Here is a 19,153-nt window from a genome sequence, read left to right as displayed (position 1 = left end):
GATATCAATGTCAACTTTGTTTTTAAAGCATTATACAGCAAAAAGTTGAACTGCTACATTGCAAGAGATAAGGGTTTGAACATCATAAAGCATTAATTAAATATGCTTTGTTTAAAGCACATTTAAATAATTTGTTTGTTTTTAAACTAAAATTTACAAATACAGTACTTTAACTAATATAAATAGTAAAGTTATCAAGTCTAACATGTTTTCTAATAGGATTTACCTGTGTTTAAATCTATCATTCTTCCCATCAACTTCAAGTACTGTACTGACTAAATTACACAGAGGTTGATTCTACTTAAACCTTTTGGAAAACAGTTGCACTGGATTTTATTTTGGAGCAATAGAGTAAAGAAAACATATAAATGTCTCAATTAATAGAACAAAACAAAATAGAATAGGAATAATGTGTAATGTTGCTCAGTGGGGGAATTCAGGTGTACTGGTGGCAAGTTGAAGCATGTAGGTTTACACAACAATAAAAAAATATAAAAACCAAGGTAAGAATAATATACAGTAAGGATAAATTTACAACATTACAGCATTTTGAAATTATTAATAGCATAATCGGATTCAAAGAAATTGAATTTATCCAACTGAGAAGGATAAATTAAAAAATTTGCAAAATGGATAAGAACCGCAATTTAATAGAACTGAAAAAATCGCACAAGGATGTTATTTGAAATTATAAAAACTGTACAAGTAATAGGGATGTAAACACATAAGTTTGTTGAGAGTCTAACAGCTACCGGAAGGACGGACTTTTGATAACCCTTCTTCATCCACCCTGTTTGCCACAGAAAACGTTGTATTTATAGATTTCTTTTATTTAACAAACAAGTGCACTGCTTGTTGTAGGTCTGTCACATCTAATGTGACAAACTAGGGAAAAAACATAATATATACCATCACTTGTCCAGAAGGAGGCGGAAGTGAGCACAAACGTTCCTTTGCTCGCCCGGTCAGTTCCAGAAGAAAAAGAGGAGAAACAGGAAATTACGGCGGCTCCTTTCCGACGAAGCATGATAAACAAACGACGTTATATTACATTATGTAATATTTAGAACTCTGGTTTAATTTTCTTCATCACTGTCCGTATAGATATAGCCAGCAGCAGCAGACAGGTGAGGAGGACAGCCAGAAGCAAAGAAGAAGAGGAGCTAGCAGCATCTTCGCGTTGCTAAGCTAAGCTGCTCGTCATGTTTATTTTAGTGCGAATGAGCGCGACATGATCATGGCATGGAAGCATAGATGTATTTGAAGAAAGATACGTATTTAATTTAAAGGTAAGAGTTATTTGCAGTAAAAGTGTGACGTTTGTTAGAGAAAAACAAGCAAAAAAAATAATATTTTTCTGTGATTCGCTGTATTTTTTTTGGCTTTCTGGCAGAAAAACGTGACGAGTTCAACACCGTTAATTTTAATGCAAACCTGCTTCATTTTCTTTTATCATTTATTATCCTCAACTGTTACATGTTTTGTCGTGGCAGCATTTTTCCACGCCCATTAAATATTCATTTATTTAACTTTTTGTCCTGCAGACTTTTGAAGGTTGCAGGAAACGGGAGAAACCTTCGGTTCTTAAAGAAAAAAATAAAAAACAGCGCAGCGTCAGCATGGCGTGGGCTCTGAAGCTGCCCCTCACGGACGAAGTGATCGAGTCCGGACTGGTCCAGGACTTTGATGCCAGTCTCTCCGGGATAGGGCAGGAGCTTGGTGCTGGGGCGTACAGTATGAGGTATGTTGAGGATAAAACCTCCATGCTGTTTTTGGTGTTAATGTTTATCTAAATGCTGCAGAAAATACTGCATTTTATTATAGTAGAGCATCAACAAGAAGTTCATGTGTTTCAAAAATTTAATTCAAAGCTGTATATGTAAGTTTGTGACACAATGATGTATCTTAAGTGTTTATTTCTGTTCATTTTGTAATTTACAGCTTATGACTTATGAAAACCCAAAATCTAGTTTGTTAGAAAATAGAAAATAACATAAGACCAGTTAAAAGTAATTTTTAATTAAGAAATTTTATATAGTGGACTACACAATCATGGAGAACACGACTGACTTGACAGTCCTTGCAGTTGGCGGAAAGTTGAGAGGAAGGAAAAAGTGCGGTAGAAAAGGGTAAGATTCAAAAGGCGTGGTTTAAGAAATGCCACACACAGATGTATCCAACTTTTAACTTTTGAATTGGGCACATAATGGTCTTACCTGACTGAAGGAGAAAAATACTTTACTTCTTCCAAAGTCCTTTTTTTCAGGAGTAAATAAATTATGCATTTTATTTGAAAATGAAGGCTTAGAAAAAACAAACTTTACAGAGATTCTGCTTTATTTCATTTATTTATTTATTTATTTTTTTTTTACAGTATTTCGGACTTGCCCACACTGCTAAAAGTACAAACACCTTCTTTTAAAACCACGGTATCTGTGTGCTTGATTAACCAACAAACTGGCCATATTTGCAGAATGCGGCAATTTATTTTATATCAGATTAATTGATTATTCAACAGAATAATGCATTGAATAATCAGTTACTAAAATAATCATTAGCTGCATCCCTAATTTAATTTGCTTTGCTGTTTTTATTCTGTTATTAGTTTTTATTCTATTATTTTTATTCAAATTTCAGTTACATAAAAAGTATCAATGTGAATTCTAAGTTTCACTGGATTGCATTAGTGCTCTACATTTCAGTATTATATCTGGCTAATTGAATGGACCCTAACTACCAGTAATAATAACTAAAATGTATTTGCGGTAATTCCCCCTTGGGATCAATAAAGTATGTCCTGAATTTTAAGTGACGTATATTTTTAATTGATTAAGATCCCAAACCTCACAGAGAATACTGGTGTAAGGGGGGGATGGGAATTAATCGTTATTGATGTTGACGTCTCAAATTAATCAATAGTATTACGACCGCATCTTATTCAGATATTATGCAGCAACTGTACTGTAGATATTACATTATTATTAGAAACATTTTCTGGGTGCATATTACTATGAAAACATTTTGTAATATTGGTGAATTAGGCAATATTGATATAATTTTGATAAAGAATTAAAAAGTGTTTATATCTTTCAGGTTTAGACAATAGGAAACATGGACCCTAGTTAATTAGCACGTTTCAATTAAAATGCTGCTTCTGGCAAACTAAACATCATCATTAGTTTGTCTCTGGGATTTGCTGTTTTGATGAAACTCGTAGATAAAATCGATTCATCTAAAACTCATTTTCAAATTCTCACACTTGAGACTTTCTTGATGAATACTTAAATTTTCCTAATGTCTAGTCAGTTTTAGTTCACTTCAGTATTTTGCTTTGTGGGTGATGAATCCATCTGTTCCCTTAAGTGCCTGATTGTGGCCAGAATTCCTGTGTTGAGAGGAGCGGGGACTCCTGACCTGGAAACGTTGGTATTTAGTGCTGTTGCTCCCGGTTCTAGTTAACGAGCTGCACAGCAGGAGAACAACACGACTCATGATTCAGCCTAACGCTGTCCTCCAGCAACTCTGTCCTGTTTATAATTAATTCTATATCTATTATAAGATAATTACCGTTTAGGTTTGTTTTATGGAAAGAATGAATGTGAGGCGAGAGTTTTATTAACACTTTTCTCATGGCTTTCCTCTGCAGCGACGTGCTCGCCCTCCCCATCTTCAAACAGGAGGAGTCCAACTTACCTCCAGAAACTGAAAACAAGATCCTTCCCTTTCAGTATGTTTTGTGTGCACCTACCTCGCCAGCCATTAAACTGCACGACGAAACACTCACCTACCTCAACCAAGGTCAGTATCAGGATCCCAGAGATGCTACCGCTAACGCAGCAGGGTCCAAACGTTTTGCCACAGGGTTCAAATTTTTGCCATGGGGTTCAAAACTGGCAAATTTTTGCTACTTTTAGTTTTATTGTATATTATTGAAGATCCAAATAATGAAAATTGAAATTAATGAATATGGAAAGAAAAACAGACAATGTGGGTCAGGAATTGTTTTTTATTTTGTTTTATTTTCAGGGGTCGAAAAAAATCATTTCAAGGGGCACAAATGGCCCCCAAACCACACTTCGGTTCCTGCTGATCAAAGACAAAATAAAACTAATTAACTTGCTTTTCTCCAAAGCGCATGTTGAGTTGGGAAGGGCAGAAAATATTTAGGAACGTGTAAGATTTGAGTTTTTTCCAAAAGTCTTTAGTAAAGCATGCAGAAACAAATAATGTAGTAGTGAACATGAAGAGACAATCACCGTTTTTCTTCCCCCATGTCTCATTTTTACTAGAAATCGGTTGCAAAAGCAGCACAAGGTGCACCGCTGTTGGTACTTCTTCAACAATTTCATAATTTGGCACTTCACAGCCACAAACTTCAATAGATTTCACAGGTACTTTATTTGATAAAACGCCACAAAATGGTGCATAATTTTGAAGTGATGCAAGATTTTTGTTTATAAATAACATTTTCTTTAGGGTGTTTTACAATTTCATTTTCGATTTAAAGACAAAGTATCAGCCTGTTTGGAAACATTTGTATAAATGAGCACACCCCAAAAAGCTAAGGTCAGGACAAAACATTTAAACTCCTGGCAAATAAACGAGGTGTAGTTTTCAATCTATAACCATGACTGCTTGATCAATACCTGTGATTTTGCAATTTCTCACCTATAAGATTAAAATGAGAGAGAAATTGATATAATCTAAAAATATTTTGTAATTTAATCCATTTTACTCCAGGCATCTCTGCTTGTCTTTGCAGGGCAATCCTATGAAATTCGAATGCTTGATAATCGGAAGATCGGGGAGCTTCCTGAAATCACTGGGAAAATGGTGAAGGTAGGACACAGGCACACCCACTAGAAGGAAGCAAACGCACCCAGTAGAACCCTTTCATTCTATTGGCTGAGAGGTTGCTAGGCGATGGTACTTTTCTGTTTCAATACGAGCAAAAAATGATTCACAAGCGAGCAGAGAGGTTTGGAAGCGGAGATTTGATTCGAGCAGAGAAAAGTTTTGAAAGGTTTGAGAAAGCAGAATGAATATTTGAAAGAGAGCAGAAGTTTTGAGTACAAGCGTTACAAGTTTTGAGAGGAAAGACATGAAGTCCTGCTTTCAGACTGAAAATGTGTGTGTAGCGGGTGGCATCAATGAATTTCTAGAGGTCATTCAGCCAGGTTTCAATGAGATCTTTTATTCCACAGCAGCGCGGAACAACGCTGTCTACTAACATTTTTTTTCTTTGATTCAACAAAAGTCAACAACAACAAAAAAAGAAATCTCACAAAAATCATAAACTAAAAACAAGAGTAGAAAAACGCCACCTGGTGGCCACAACAACACAATACAGTGGGACAGAGTTAAATAAACAGAGATAAAAAGTATAACTTAAAATAAAAACACATACCTGGGGGAGAAGAGTTGAAACAAATCAACCTTCTCTTCAACTCCCACTCCCTGCACTCCATCCCTAAATGTGAAAATAAAAACAATGACTAGCACCTGTTGTTTGCGGCAAAATAAAAAAAAGGAAATGATAAAAAACTGTTTATAAAAACCCACAATGATGGTCAAAACTGCAAAATGACCCACTAACAAGCAATAATAAACAACATATGGTAGAGACCTCAACATGAACAACATCCATACAAAAAAACAAACATATATTGCAGCAGCGAACTTTCCTCTGACTTTCCCACAGCAGCGCGGAACAACGCTGTGAGGGAAAAGGGGGAAGCGAAGGAGCTATGAGGGCTGGAATGAACTATGGAAGCCCAGGAGACACAAACGAGGCAGAGTGCAGAAAGGCGAACCCCGCAGACAAAAACAACAAATAAAAATAACTGAATAAGATCAAATTTACAAATTTTCAATATAAAATTAGTTAGAAATAATAATTTAAAAAAGCACATTTGTAACTTTGTTGCATGTGCTCTCGAATTACGGCAGCAAAATTCCCCCATACGTCTCCTGTCAGCAGTTTTCTGAAAGCGTTTTTCTTTCTTAACCACAGAGCATCATCCGCGTTGTTTTCCACGACCGACGGCTCCAGTACACAGAACACCAGCAGCTGGAGGGCTGGCGCTGGAACAGACCCGGAGATCGGATTCTGGACTTGGGTACGGACCAGGGTGAGAAACCTAAAGTTGTCTTAAACTTTTTACATGAAGATTTGAGCCTTCTTTGTCTTGAATCCTTGCAGATATTCCCATGTCAGTGGGAATAATCGACCCGAGGGCTAACCCCACTCAGCTTAATACTGTGGAGTTTCTGTGGGACCCCTCAAAGAGAACATCCGTCTTCATCCAGGTAGCCCTTTACTTTACTTTGAGTTATTTCTGTTCATTAAACATCCAACATTCAACCTAATCAATGCAGAAATCCGTTGCATTATGTAGACAGAATAATGAGCGTTCAAGGTTGGGATAAAAAGGTTTTAATTTCAAATGTTCAAAAGTTTTTTTACATAGTAAATTTTAGCAAAGGTAGCTAAAAACAAGACATTTTTCCCATTTTGTTACGACTGGTTCAAAGTCATAGCAAAACAGGAGACCATGCAGTGGTTAAAGCAGGCACATGCAGGGGGTCGGGGGTGGAGGGGGCTTGAGCCCCTGCCCCTTTTATCCTTGATGCCCCTAATGCCCTTTTTGAGTTGTTTTTGTTTTTCAAAAAAACTTTTTTCAATTTTTTTTTTTTATCTGTATGTCAGAAGGCCTGTTTGTGCCCCTCAGCAATAATATTTATCTAAATATAATAATTTAGCAAAATAAACTAGTCTGGCTGCCCTCAGTCTAATAATGACTCTCAGTTTCTTTGCCTCCATGTTGTTCAGACACCGGGTCCATGGTGAGGAGGAGGGGGGGATCTGTGTCCTCTTTATACACTGGTTTGTGAATAAAAACGTAGGTCTGATGTTGACGTTAGAAAAACTGTTTCTATTTATATTTTCATAAAATATAAATAGAAATAATAGTCTATATAAACTATTATATAGAGTTAACTCCTTGCAATAGCGGGAAAAAACCCGCCTCGCCCCTAAACACAGAAATGCTTCGGCTGCAGAGAAAACTTCTGACTTTAACTTATCTTAATCATTCTGCTAAATGCCCGGTTCGCTACAGGCAGCCTGAGTCGGTCCCACCAACAGATAGAAAGAATGTCTGTCTTTATATCAGACGTCCTGATATAAGACACGGTACCGACTGTCACTGCGAGTCGGAAGCAGCTCAAAACCCCAGTACCACCTGCTCTCTGTTCGCTCTGTTTCTCCTTAACGTTTCTATCAGGCGGGTTAAAGTCTGCAGCCAGGTTGTTCTAGAGGTTAAATAGATATTATTAGGGCTTCATTAGTAAAATGGCAGCAAATTAGCTTATTTCATAACTTTATAACCTTTGACCTTCTCTCCTCTGGTCTGTTTAACAGCTACAGTCTCAGATCAACTCAGACCTCCAGGATGGTCAGCAGCAGAAACAGCAACTTTATAGCTGTTGGGGAAAATATAGACTATATGTGCTTTGCATTTCCCCACATGATGGCAATGATTAATATGGCTTGTTGCTATGTTGTTGTACGGTGTTTTAATGTTCAATGTGCCCTTTTTTAACTTTGAGCCCCTGCCCCTCCAACTGTCTCTGAACGGCCCTGAGTTAGTGCATAAAAAGGGGTATTTATTAACAAAAACAACAATGGATTTTGGATGTTGGTATCAGTGGCGTAATGCAAATGCTTGGATGTTGTGTATGACTGCATATGGAAGCAAAAACAAAGACAAACGCAAATGTGCAAAAGGAGGGGAGCTGAGGCCTGGCAACAAAACACCACAAGCAGCAGAGTGGACAGTGGAGACGGCCAGGTTCAAATACTCTGCGCTCCACATCAACGGATCAGAAACACCTGCAAAGGGGAGGAGCACAAAGACAGACAAAAGCAACACCTGCAGCCCAGCCCTTAAGGCTAGGGCCATAGCAGGGAATAATCTGGAAGTGGAGCTAGTACTTTTAAAAAATAAATAAATTTTAAGGAATTATTGACTTAAAGCATTAACACATAAGTTAGATTTGTTTTCTTTCACGTATGCTAAGATATTTGCACTAGTTCACCACTAGACCAAAAATACTCGGTAAGATTTTGTATTTTTTTCAATGTGAGATTTATTTATTTATTCATATTGATTCGTCTCTGTTTGCTGTTCATGTGCTTTACAAAGCTAAATTATTTAAGATACTTTTAAGTTCACAATGGTGTAGGTCAGAGGTGTCCAAACTTGGGTCACTTTGTTTCAAAATGTTGCTATATTTAGTCAAGTTTAAGAAAGAATAAAAGCTGATTTGGGTGCAACAAAGTTGGCTTTTCAGTAGAAGTCTCTTGGTTTGACATTTTGTTTTTATAAAAACACAAATACTTTGTGATGTACTTTACATTTTCCTGTGTAATTTATGTTGGCAACAATTTTGACCCTGATTACAAATTAAAAGTTGACGGGTCAAATTTGTACCATTTTTGAATTGCACAAAATCAAAGGGCCACAAATGGCACTTTGAACACCGCTGGAGTAGAAAATGTCATCACTAACTGTAGATATGAGACCCTCAGTGATAGTTTTGTATTTTTATTTTTCAGGTTCACTGCATAAGCACAGAGTTCACCATGCGCAAACACGGAGGAGAGAAAGGCGTCCCTTTCCGCATCCAGATCGACACGTTTAAGGAGAACGAGAGTGAAGAGTACACAGAGCATGTGCACTCTGCTTCCTGCCAGGTCAAAGTCTTCAAGGTTAGAGAGAAGGAGCAAAAAAAAAAATGAAACGAGAGAGAGACTCACTCAACTGCAGCACATTAGTTTTAATGAACTATTGCACCTTCCTGACTCATTTCAGCCCAAAGGTGCAGACAGAAAACAAAAGACAGACAGAGAGAAGATGGAAAAGAGAGCGCCACAGGAGAAGGAAAAATATCAGCCATCTTATGAAACTACGATTTTGACTGAGGTGAGCATGTTGGGGATGAGTTAAAGGCCTAAATGGAGAAATTCCTGATTTATACTGATGGATAAAGTGTCTGATAAGCATTACTGATTGGTGTCAGCTTTAATCTGCAGATATACTCCAACTATTAATGTTTACACCAACATGGACAAATGATCAGAAATTAGAAGCAAAAAATCATCATATTCAGCTATAGTGTCAGTAAAACATTTAAATACACACAGAGCTGGGTGATGAATTGATTTTTAGTGGTTTAATCCAGTGTTTCCCAACCCTGGTCCTCTAGGCTCACTGTCCTACATGTTTTAAGGTTTCCCTGCTTTAATGTGCCTGATTCAACTGATTGCAGTTCAGCAAACGCCTGTTAATCAGTCATCAATTGAAATCAGCTGGACTGAAGCAAGGAAATACCTGAAACATGCAGGGCAGTGTGTCTTGAGAACCAGGGTTGGGAAACACTGATAATCAAATATTTAGATTTTTTAAAAATTTTATTTAATTTTTGGAAAATCTCAATTTAAAAAAAAAAATTTTTCTAGGGTTTCTGTGTTTTTGTTTGACAAGCTTGTTTTAAATCTTCTATTTATTTGGTCTTTGAATTCAGAACAACTCTATGATGGAATATTTGGGCCATAATAAGATTTTGTTTTATAATTACAATAATAAAGTGCTAATATTACCAGAAAAAGTCATAATATTTGGAGAATAAGGTAGTAATTTTATCCATCCATTTTTAGGGGCTGCTCAGTGGCGCAGTTGGTAGCACTGTTGCCTTGCAGCAAGAAGGTCCTGGGTTCGATTCCCAGCCCGGGGTCTTTCTGCATGGAGTTTGCATGTTCTCCCTGTGCATGCGTGGGTTCTCTCCGGGTACTCCGGCTTCCTCCCACAGTCCAAAAACATGACTGTTAGGTTAATTGGTCTATCTAAATTCTCCCTAGGTGTGAGTGTGTGTGTGAATGGTTGTTTGTCCTGTATGTCTTTGTGTTGCCCTGCGACAGACTGGCGACTTGTCCAGGGTGAACCCCGCCTCTCGCCTGGAACGTAGCTGGAGATGGGCACCAGCAACCCTCCCGACCCCGTTAGGGACAAGGGTGAACAGAAAATGGATGGATGGATGGATGGATGGTAGTAATTTTATGAAAACTATTTAGCATCTTGTGTCACCATACATTGGTATAGATTTTACAAACAATACTTAATAGAAATACTTAATCTTTTAGCACATCAGTATTAAATTATTATAAGTAGCAGGACTTTGAAATGGTTGCGCCAACAGCTGTTCCTTTTTTGAAGAAACATCTACAGTGCTGCTTGAACGTTTGTTGAGTAGTTTGGATTTTTCTTTTTTTTAACCATTATTTTCTCATGACCTGATTTTTTTTTATTTTTTATATGAAATGTCAGGTTTATGTTCATCGATTCCATTTGCTTGTTTTGAGGGAAATGTGTGAATTGCAAGCAGACTCAATGAAACATGGAATCAGAGCATCTGCAAAAGTAAATGACCCACAGCTGCACTGGTAAAGACAATCAGGTAAAAGACTCGGGTGAAACACATGCGAGTGCTCGAGTAATCAAGTAAGCAGACCAATCAAATGAGATATCCTTGGGAAAAGTTTTGAGTGCACAGGTTAAAAGGGAGAGGAAACCAACCAAACCACTGTTGTGTAAAGGCATAAAGACCAGATCAACAATGCTGAAAGGAGACATCTGAGGACATCAGGAAGAAGGTGGTGATAGCCCATCAGTCTGGGGAAAGCTATAAGACCATCTCCAAAAGTTTCCAGCTTCATCCATCCACTGTGAGACAAATCATTTACAAATGGAGGGCACTAGGCATCACCGCAACTCTGCCCAGAAGTGGACGGCCGTCAAAACTCACACAAAGAATAATAATGCAGGTAAAGGCCAACCCATGCATCACCTCCAGAGAGTTGCAGACCTCTCTGTACATGTGTCTACAATCAGGCGAAATATCAACAGACATGGCATTCATGGGAGAGTTGCTAGAAGGAGGCCGCTGCGCTCAAGAAAGAACAAAGCCGCCCATTTAAACTTTGGCAAAAAGAGCACTTGGACAAACCAGAGGCTTTCTGGAAGTCTATTCTCTGGACGGATGAGTCCAAAATTGAATTATTTGGCCACAATCACAGGCGCCATGTTTGGAGAAAAGTAAACACTACATTTAAAGAGAAGAACGTCCTCCCAACAGTGAAGCATGATGGTGGAAATGTGAAAGTCTGGGCCTGCTTTTCTGCCTCCGGACCTGGACGACTCCATATAATCCAGGGAACCATCAATTCCCAGGACAATCAACAAATTCTTGACCAGAATTTACTGCCAAATGCTGTGGCAAGATCTGAAACGGGCAGTACATGCCAGATGTCCCTCCAACCTCACTCAACTGGCAGAGTTCTGCATGGAGGAGTGGACAAAAATCCCAAAAAGCAGATGTGAGACACTCGTTTGTGGTTACAGAAGACGTTTAGTTGAAGTAATGGCTGCAAAAGGAGGAGCCACAAGGTACGAACTGAAAGAGTTCACATACTTTTGCACTTGGCAGATTTTCTGTTTTTTGACAGATAAAATACTTTTGTTGAATAAACAATGAAAACGTATCTTTTTTTTTTTCTTTTCCCTTATTTGGAAGGTTTGCTTTACAATTTGAGATTTGGATGTTCATGTCACATGATTATTATAATTTTTCTTTAGAAAACAATGACCATGTTCAGGTAGTTCACAAACTTTCAAGCAGCTCTGTACATGAACTGAGCTGCTCACGTCAACTTATAATCAAGTTGTTTTCTCACTCAAACAATTTTTCTTGTAATTTTAAGATGTTTTTTTCTGGTAAAATTGTGTATTTTTGCTGCCAATAGTATGACTATATTCTCATAATTAAACAAAAATTCTCAGTCTTGTCCTAATACTCCGTCGTACAATTCACAGAAGGGATGATTGAAATAAAAGCCACTTTTTAAAGTCATTTTCTGTCATCTCTAATAAAAATGGGAAATCTGGTATAGAAAAAAAACTATTTTCACCTAGCTTTACATGGACTCATCCTGGATAATGTTTTTAAATTTGGTTATTTAATAACAAAACATTATCTTTTCAGTGACTTTACAACTAATTACTTCACTGAATTTCAAAAGAAATTTAAATTTAGAGTTTTAAACTCTAAAATGTAAAGGACATGGATAAATTCATCATGGAGTAAAACAGACTAAGTTTCTGGTTGTATTCGATGTTGTTCAGAGGCTGAAGAGTTGCTCTCTTGCAGTGCTCTCCTTGGCCGGAGGTCACGTACGTCAGCAACTCTCCGTCTCCCGGCTTCAACAGCACACACAACAGCTTTCCTGTTGCTGAAGGGTAGGTAGGAGCGTCTCGCCGTTCCGGCCGCCGCCTGGTGAAGAATGAAATGTTCATTAAATGCAGAGATTTAATTTTTCTGATTCTTGTTGTTTCTAGTAACGGATCACCGAGCCACCAGCCTGAGCCTGTTGTTCAGGTTGCAGATGTAAGTTGATGTTGGTTTTGTTTATTAGATTAGAGAGCGGGTCTTAAAGGCACGAATGTGAAGCTGAGTTCAACACACTGTCGACATTTAAACATTAGCAATTTAGTTTGAAAGAAGAAACTTTCAAACTAAGTTTGGAGAATAGCACCTCCATCCTAATTTTAAAATGACAAAAATATGAACAGAATGGCTAATTTAAATCTTTAAATTCCTGCACAAGTAGCATTAATATTTCATAACTGTACCCACGCACTGAAATCCTCTTCTTTAATAAATACAGCATTACTAGCAGTAATTGGTGTTTTAAAAGCTAAGGTTGCATCCTTGGCGATCAGTTATTTTCTTTGTTTTAGAACTTGTTGCCCACGGCGACGCCACAAGACGCACAGCAGTGGCTCCATAGAAACCGCTTCTCACCTTTCTGTCGACTTTTCACCAACTTCTCAGGTACGATCAAATTTTAGAAAATAGTCTTTCAGTCACGGCTTGAGTTGAGCACACTGATGATGATGATGATGCTACATTATTATTCATTGAACAACAAATGAGAATATTTTGTCTCACTGGAGTCAAACAATGAAACGAGCTGAATATGGAGTTGCAACAATGTCCAAACATCAACCAGTTTAAAAATAAATACAAAGCTATGATATTCAGATTGTACTGGGAAGAAGGGAGTTAGCACAAATGAGTTTTTCCTGTTTAAAAACTCATTTGTGTTACTGTTACCATTATCGGTAGCTTATTATGGTTATTTTACTACTATGTTTTCTTTTTTCTTTTTTTTTTTTTTTTACATTTTAGTTATTTTAAAAAACAGATTAAGAAGAATTTATTGGTGTAAATTGGTAATTATTCTGATGCTGCATGTCCAGTTATTTACAATTCTCATTAAATTGAGTGATAACTTCTTCCTACTCTTTTTCAAACAGAAAAGTAGTGGTAAACAAATTATTTTGTTCATTATTTTGCACATGTTTTTTCTGTCCTAATTCCTTTTTCTCTTTTTAAACCTGTTTGAAATAAATAAATCAAATAAAATTGAAGCTCTTGTTTGAAATTGGTTTAGAAAGAGCAGAGATGTAGTATTCTATGATCTCTGATTTCTTTGCTCACTTAGTTCTTTTTCGCTTTTGTTTGGCTGGACGGGAAGTTTTCAGACTTTTAACGGATTTGTGTTTTTTTTTCATTTTTTTTCCCACAGCATGTAAACTTGTTGGGTTTTCTCCTCAGGAGCCGACATGCTGAAGCTAACCAGAGAGGACGTTATCCAGATTTGTGGCCCAGCAGACGGTATAAGACTCTTCAACGCGCTAAAGGGACGGTGAGTCTCTTTAAAAGTTGCTCTCTTCTTTTTATTGAACTATTTTCACTTGGTGTTATCCAAAATGTATTTGTTTAAAAAAAATATTGTTGCTTTCTTGTGTTTGCAGTGTGGTCTGCCCGAGGTTGACCATCTACGTCTGCCAGGAGTCGCAGCAGGCGCGGGAGCACCAACCAAAACATGAAAATGGAGACGCTGCTGCCAACACGTTCTTTGGTGAGCACATGCTGACCGAGGCTCATAAATCAGTCTCTGAAACATAAAATGTGAATTAATTAAACGACTAATAAATCCGTTAGCTTGAGGAAGTGTATGTTTTACCAGGGTTTTTATTTATTTATTTTAAAGTTTTTCTCCAAAAGTTAAGAAAAACCTACAACAAATCAATTTTCTAATGCATTTTGAAATTTTTTTTTTTTTTAGTAAAACCTGGGCTTCCTTCAGCATTTAGTCTTTGTTTTTCAGAATATTTCACCACATTGACACAGTTTGTTGCCTCTCAACCAATGATCTCTGGAAGATGTGTGTTATTTTATGGAGTGCAATGACAACATAACAGTTTATTTAGTTTTTCTGTCATTTTTAATCTTTCCAAACAAGAAAAAACGCGTAATTCTAAAAAAACTAGTATAGAAATAGCAATGAAATGACACATCGGGAAGGATACGGATACCTTTTACTGTCTGTTGAACAAAAGCTTTTCATTTTATTTTGTAACTGTCTTATTTTTATTATTATTATTTTTAATAATAAAAAATATCACCTTCTATCACCTGAAGAACATTTCCAGGATTAAAGGACTGATGTCTCAGCCAGATCTAGAGAAGCTCATCCATGCATTCATCTTCAGTCGTATTGATTATTGCAACAGCGTCTTCACAGGTCTGTCCAACAAATCAATCAAACAGCTGCAGCTGATCCAGAATGCTGCTGCTCGCGTTCTGACTAAAACCAGGAAGATAGAGCACATAACACCAGTTTTAAAGTCCCTCCACTGGCTCCCTGTAGCTCAAAGAATAGACTTTAAAATACTGTTGTTAGTTTATAAATCACTGAACGGCTCAGCACCACAATACATTAAAGATCTGCTGTTGTTGTATCAACCTTCCAGACCTCTCAGGTCTTCTGGTTCTGGTCTGCTCTGCATCCCCAGAACCAGAACGAAACGAGGAGAAGCAGCTTTCAGCATCTATGCACCACAAATTTGGAACAAACTTCCAGAAAACTGTAAAACAGCTGAAACACTGACTTCCTTTAAATCTCGACTAAAAACCCACCTGATCAGGATTGTATTTGAATCGTAATCAATTACAAATTTATTGATGGAACTTGACTTAATGTCGTGTTTTGATTGTTGATTCTATGTTGCATTGTGTTTCTGTGTTTGATATGATGTAAAGCACCTTGAAATGCCTTGCTGCTGAAATGTGCTATACAAATAAAATTTGATTGATTTACTTAATCTGTACATGCATCAACGTTTAATCCCAATGTTTTAATGTAGTAAAATGTTTCTAGACTTATTTTTCATAAATTGAGCGTTCAAATCCTATTTCTTCTCTGTTTTTGATTGTTTTTACCTGAAGTATATCACGCCATTTACCTGGAGGAACTCGCCGCCAGCGAACTCGCAGAGAAACTCGCTCAGCTCTTCAACATCTCACCCAGACAGATAAATCAGATCTTTAAACAGGGACCCACTGGTATCCATGTGCTGGTCAGCGATGAGGTAAAAAATACCACATAAACAAAATAACACGTATTAATCACAACAAACATTTCCTCCTGCAATAAATAAATTTTGTCTGTTCTTAATAGATGATTCAGAACTTCCAGGATGAAGTGTGTTTTGTTTTGGACACAATGAAAGGTAATTGATTTTTAAATTTTGATTTAGTGTTTAGCTTTGTTTTGCAGAAGTGAATTTTTCACAATTTCTCTCGTTTTTATGTGACAGACCAACGCAAAAAGGCCTAAGAGAAAGGATACGTGGGTTTTCTTTTTCTTGAAACTGAGTTTTTATTGGTTGTTTTCCATTTATAAAAGACATGCAGAACCACAAAACTTACATAACAACAAAGAGAGTCGTAGTTACAGGGATGGAAGCAACTTTCAGATTTATTTTCCAATTTTTAAACCAGCATATATAATTTCAAAGACTACTTCACTGATTGTTTTCAATAAATCAAATCCATTTACACGTAGGTCTGTCACAATAATCAATTTATTGATTGATAAATTAAAACAAACTCAATTTCCATTTGCATGGTTTGTTTGTAGGACAATTTTGTTTAGAGACTTTATAACTGATTTTATTTTATTTATTTTGGATATTTAAAGTCGATGCTCTCTGAGATTGTGTTCTTACATTTTATTACATGAAAATGGTGTCAAAACAACAATATTATTGTTTATCGCGATAACTTCGGGGATAATTTATCATCTAGAAAAGTTTATCATCGTGAGGTCTGGTGGTTCGTTTTTGTAAAGTTCAGGTTACAGACTCGGGATGAATGTTGACGTTTACATTTTGTGGGTTTCCTCCATCAGAACCAACCAGTCTTTTAGCATCAGTGGGCCAAGTTGGAAACATTTGAGTGACCAATTCTTTTTCTTTTTTTTGGCTGTATCGTTGAAGATTTTTAAGAAATATTTGTCCCTCAGGAATCTCTCCTAGCAGTGATGACATGGTGGGTTGTTGGAATTTAAGACTCAAAATCGGCTCAATTTTTCCCAGAACTTTCTTCCAATAAATCTAGATTTTTGTGCAGGACCAAAAAATGTGAGTATGATTTGCCTCTTTGTCCCCTCTAACATGCAGCAAATTTGTCAAGATGCATGGATTTTCAGAGTTTATTTTTACAATGGATGCGACATGCAAGCTAAAAATCAGACAAGATGTCTGACATATGGAAAAGATTCCTGTTCATTGGGAAGTATGCACAAGCTTGTACTTTTTGCACTTTTTTGCATTAAAACAAATTCTTAGTTTTACACATGATGTTTGAGTTCTTAAAAAAATAATAGGGAAATAACTTTTAAACATCTTGTAAAACTTCTCTGCTTGTTTAATTTATTTAACTATTTTTAGCTGATTTTGTTTATCAAAATTAGTTTGTATTCCCACTTTTATATCTATTTAGTTAAGTAGTAGTTTATTTTAAAACGAAGTCAAAATCGGCTTATTCCCAAAAGTAATTAACACCCTGAACGGTCACATGCACTAAATTATATGATGGTTATATGTGTGTGTCTGTATATATATATATATATATATATATATATAAATTTAACTGATTCAAAATTGTAAATGTCACCATATTCATGTTTGTTATATATGAATATATTTTCATTCTAATGTCCTTAAAAGAACTCTGTTTTGAATTTACAAATCAAGGAACAAAAAAGAAAAAACAGAAAATGTGGAATATCATTTCTGATATTATTGAAGTTTTTAAAAACATAATTGTGAAATCTTTTTTTTTTTTGTGATATCGCCCACTGCAGCTACAAATGCATTCAACACTTTTGAGATTTTTGTTCCATTTTGAAAGTTATGATCTTTTTTCTTTGTGTCTGTTGGTCTGTCACATAAAATATTCCCTGCAAAAAATCTGATTTAGTTGTTTAAATGGAGAAATTCAGTCTAAACTCACGTGGTTCTTCTCTTTGCAGACAACACGAGCGACGGCTACCACATCATCTTAAAGTGAATCCCAGCCGGAGAATCGTGCGACCTTGTTTTATTATTTAGACCTGCTGCCGTCTGCCACACCAGACATTCACACACCTTGCTGGTTTCGGATCAGATGAGGTTCCCCTGACTAATGTGGCAGCTGGGAGGTCGGTGCAACCGAAGCATCTTTCGCCCTCCTTCCCCCCACCGTACCTTAACGTCCTTCCTTTGAGGAAGTGAAGTAATCGTCTCACATTTACCGTTTCATTTTGTGTCCTTCATGTTTCAGGAAAAGGTTTGCGTTGAGGTTTATAAACAGTAGTTTTGTTGCCTGGTGCTCAGTTGCCTTACATTTTTAGGAAACCCAACGTTGCTGCAACGATCCCACCTAAAACTGCAACCAGGTCGTCGAGGGAAACTGCTGGGACTTGGCAGTCCTGATTAAAAAAAACAACTAAACTAAACGGATGCAGCTTGAGCTTCACAGGATGTGTCCCTGGAACATCTTGAAAGTTGAAAGACTGTTTATCAGTGGTCACCATGGCAACACTAGCCAGGTGTCTTCACAAGCTTTTCATACCAGTCGGCTAATTTACCCCAACATAATTTTTAAGTAGTAATTTGTTGTTTTAAGGTGCTTTTTCATAATGAATTATGCTTCCCAGTATTTTAAAAATAATCATATTTGCATCTGTTTTTTTTTTCTTCCTTATTTTAGACATTGCCAACTCCAAATGCTTTTAAACGTTATTGCTTCATGTTGCCATGGGAAAACTCAACCCTTTGTACATTCAAGTCTTGACTTGATATTTTTTAGATGTCAGTTTTTGGTCCGACTCTTCAGCGTTATTAAAAATGATTACTAATGTGCTGACAACTGTCTTGTTTCGTGGTTTTGAGAAAACGTCCAAATAACCACTGAAACACAAAATCTTACCAAGTATTTGTGGTGTAGTTTGAAGTGCAAATATATTGGTACACTTGAAATAAGACAAAGCTAACATGGGAGCTTATTTTAAATCAGTAATTTTTTAATAGTTATGATAAACTTCTAGTTTCACTGGCAGGTTAATTATAGACCAATAACAAATGGTAAAATGTTGTGTTTTTGCAGCGCAGTCTCTTTAGTGAGATTCTTTTTCCAATTTGATGTGCCACAAATTCAGGAGACATCTTCAGAAGATTCACATTCAAGCTTCGTGGTTTACCCATAATGCTTTGCAGCAGCAGCTTCGCTTGGTTCTTCGTTTGGATGATGGAGGCTGAGACTGGCCACCTTACAGAGGATGTTTTCATGTTCCTGATCCGCATGTCATGACAATAATTTGTCGTTAGCATTTATATTTCGAACTAAACTAACCGAAGTCTTAAAGTAGCTTGAAGCTAAATATTTAGTTGGCAAACTATTACAGTTAGTAAACATAAATATTTAGTTTGAGGCAAATTACCATACACACTATCTTGCTTTAAACTAAATATTTAGTAAGCATGCTAAATGTTTAGTTTGCTAATTAGCAATGATAAAAATTGTAGCATGATCAACAATTCATGTGAATGGAAATTAGCAGTACCAACCTTTTATTTTGGTAGTCCACTTCCACTTTTAGGCAAGGAAATGTGCATATTATCTTAATATTCAGCTTCAAACT

General features: G+C 36.7%; 1 protein-coding gene across 2 annotated transcripts; it reads left to right on the top strand.

Moving 5' to 3' along the window:
• Positions 1-963: 963 nt before the first annotated feature.
• Positions 964-18,375, top strand: tfcp2 (transcription factor CP2). Of its 2 annotated transcripts, none has more exons than XM_028011520.1 (16): positions 964-1,289; positions 1,545-1,741; positions 3,647-3,798; positions 4,763-4,839; positions 6,014-6,119; positions 6,203-6,309; positions 8,621-8,773; positions 8,877-8,987; positions 12,268-12,356; positions 12,456-12,504; positions 12,858-12,951; positions 13,738-13,828; positions 13,938-14,044; positions 15,415-15,557; positions 15,647-15,698; positions 17,504-18,375. In XM_028011520.1, the coding sequence occupies exons 2-16, from the start codon at positions 1,620-1,622 to the stop codon at positions 17,539-17,541; spliced, it is 1,491 nt and encodes a 496-aa protein (XP_027867321.1). In that variant the 5' UTR covers positions 964-1,289; positions 1,545-1,619; the 3' UTR covers positions 17,542-18,375. The 2 variants fall into 2 exon arrangements, with proteins under 2 accessions (XP_027867321.1, XP_027867319.1); XM_028011518.1 differs by having other exon boundaries at positions 6,014-6,131.
• Positions 18,376-19,153: the final 778 nt, after the last annotated feature.

The sequence above is a fragment of the Xiphophorus couchianus genome, chromosome 24 (genome assembly GCF_001444195.1).
Source record: "Xiphophorus couchianus chromosome 24, X_couchianus-1.0, whole genome shotgun sequence".
NCBI lineage: Eukaryota > Metazoa > Chordata > Actinopteri > Cyprinodontiformes > Poeciliidae > Xiphophorus > Xiphophorus couchianus.
The sequence above is the reverse complement of the archived record's forward strand: the minus strand, read 5'-3'. Positions and strand labels throughout refer to the sequence as shown.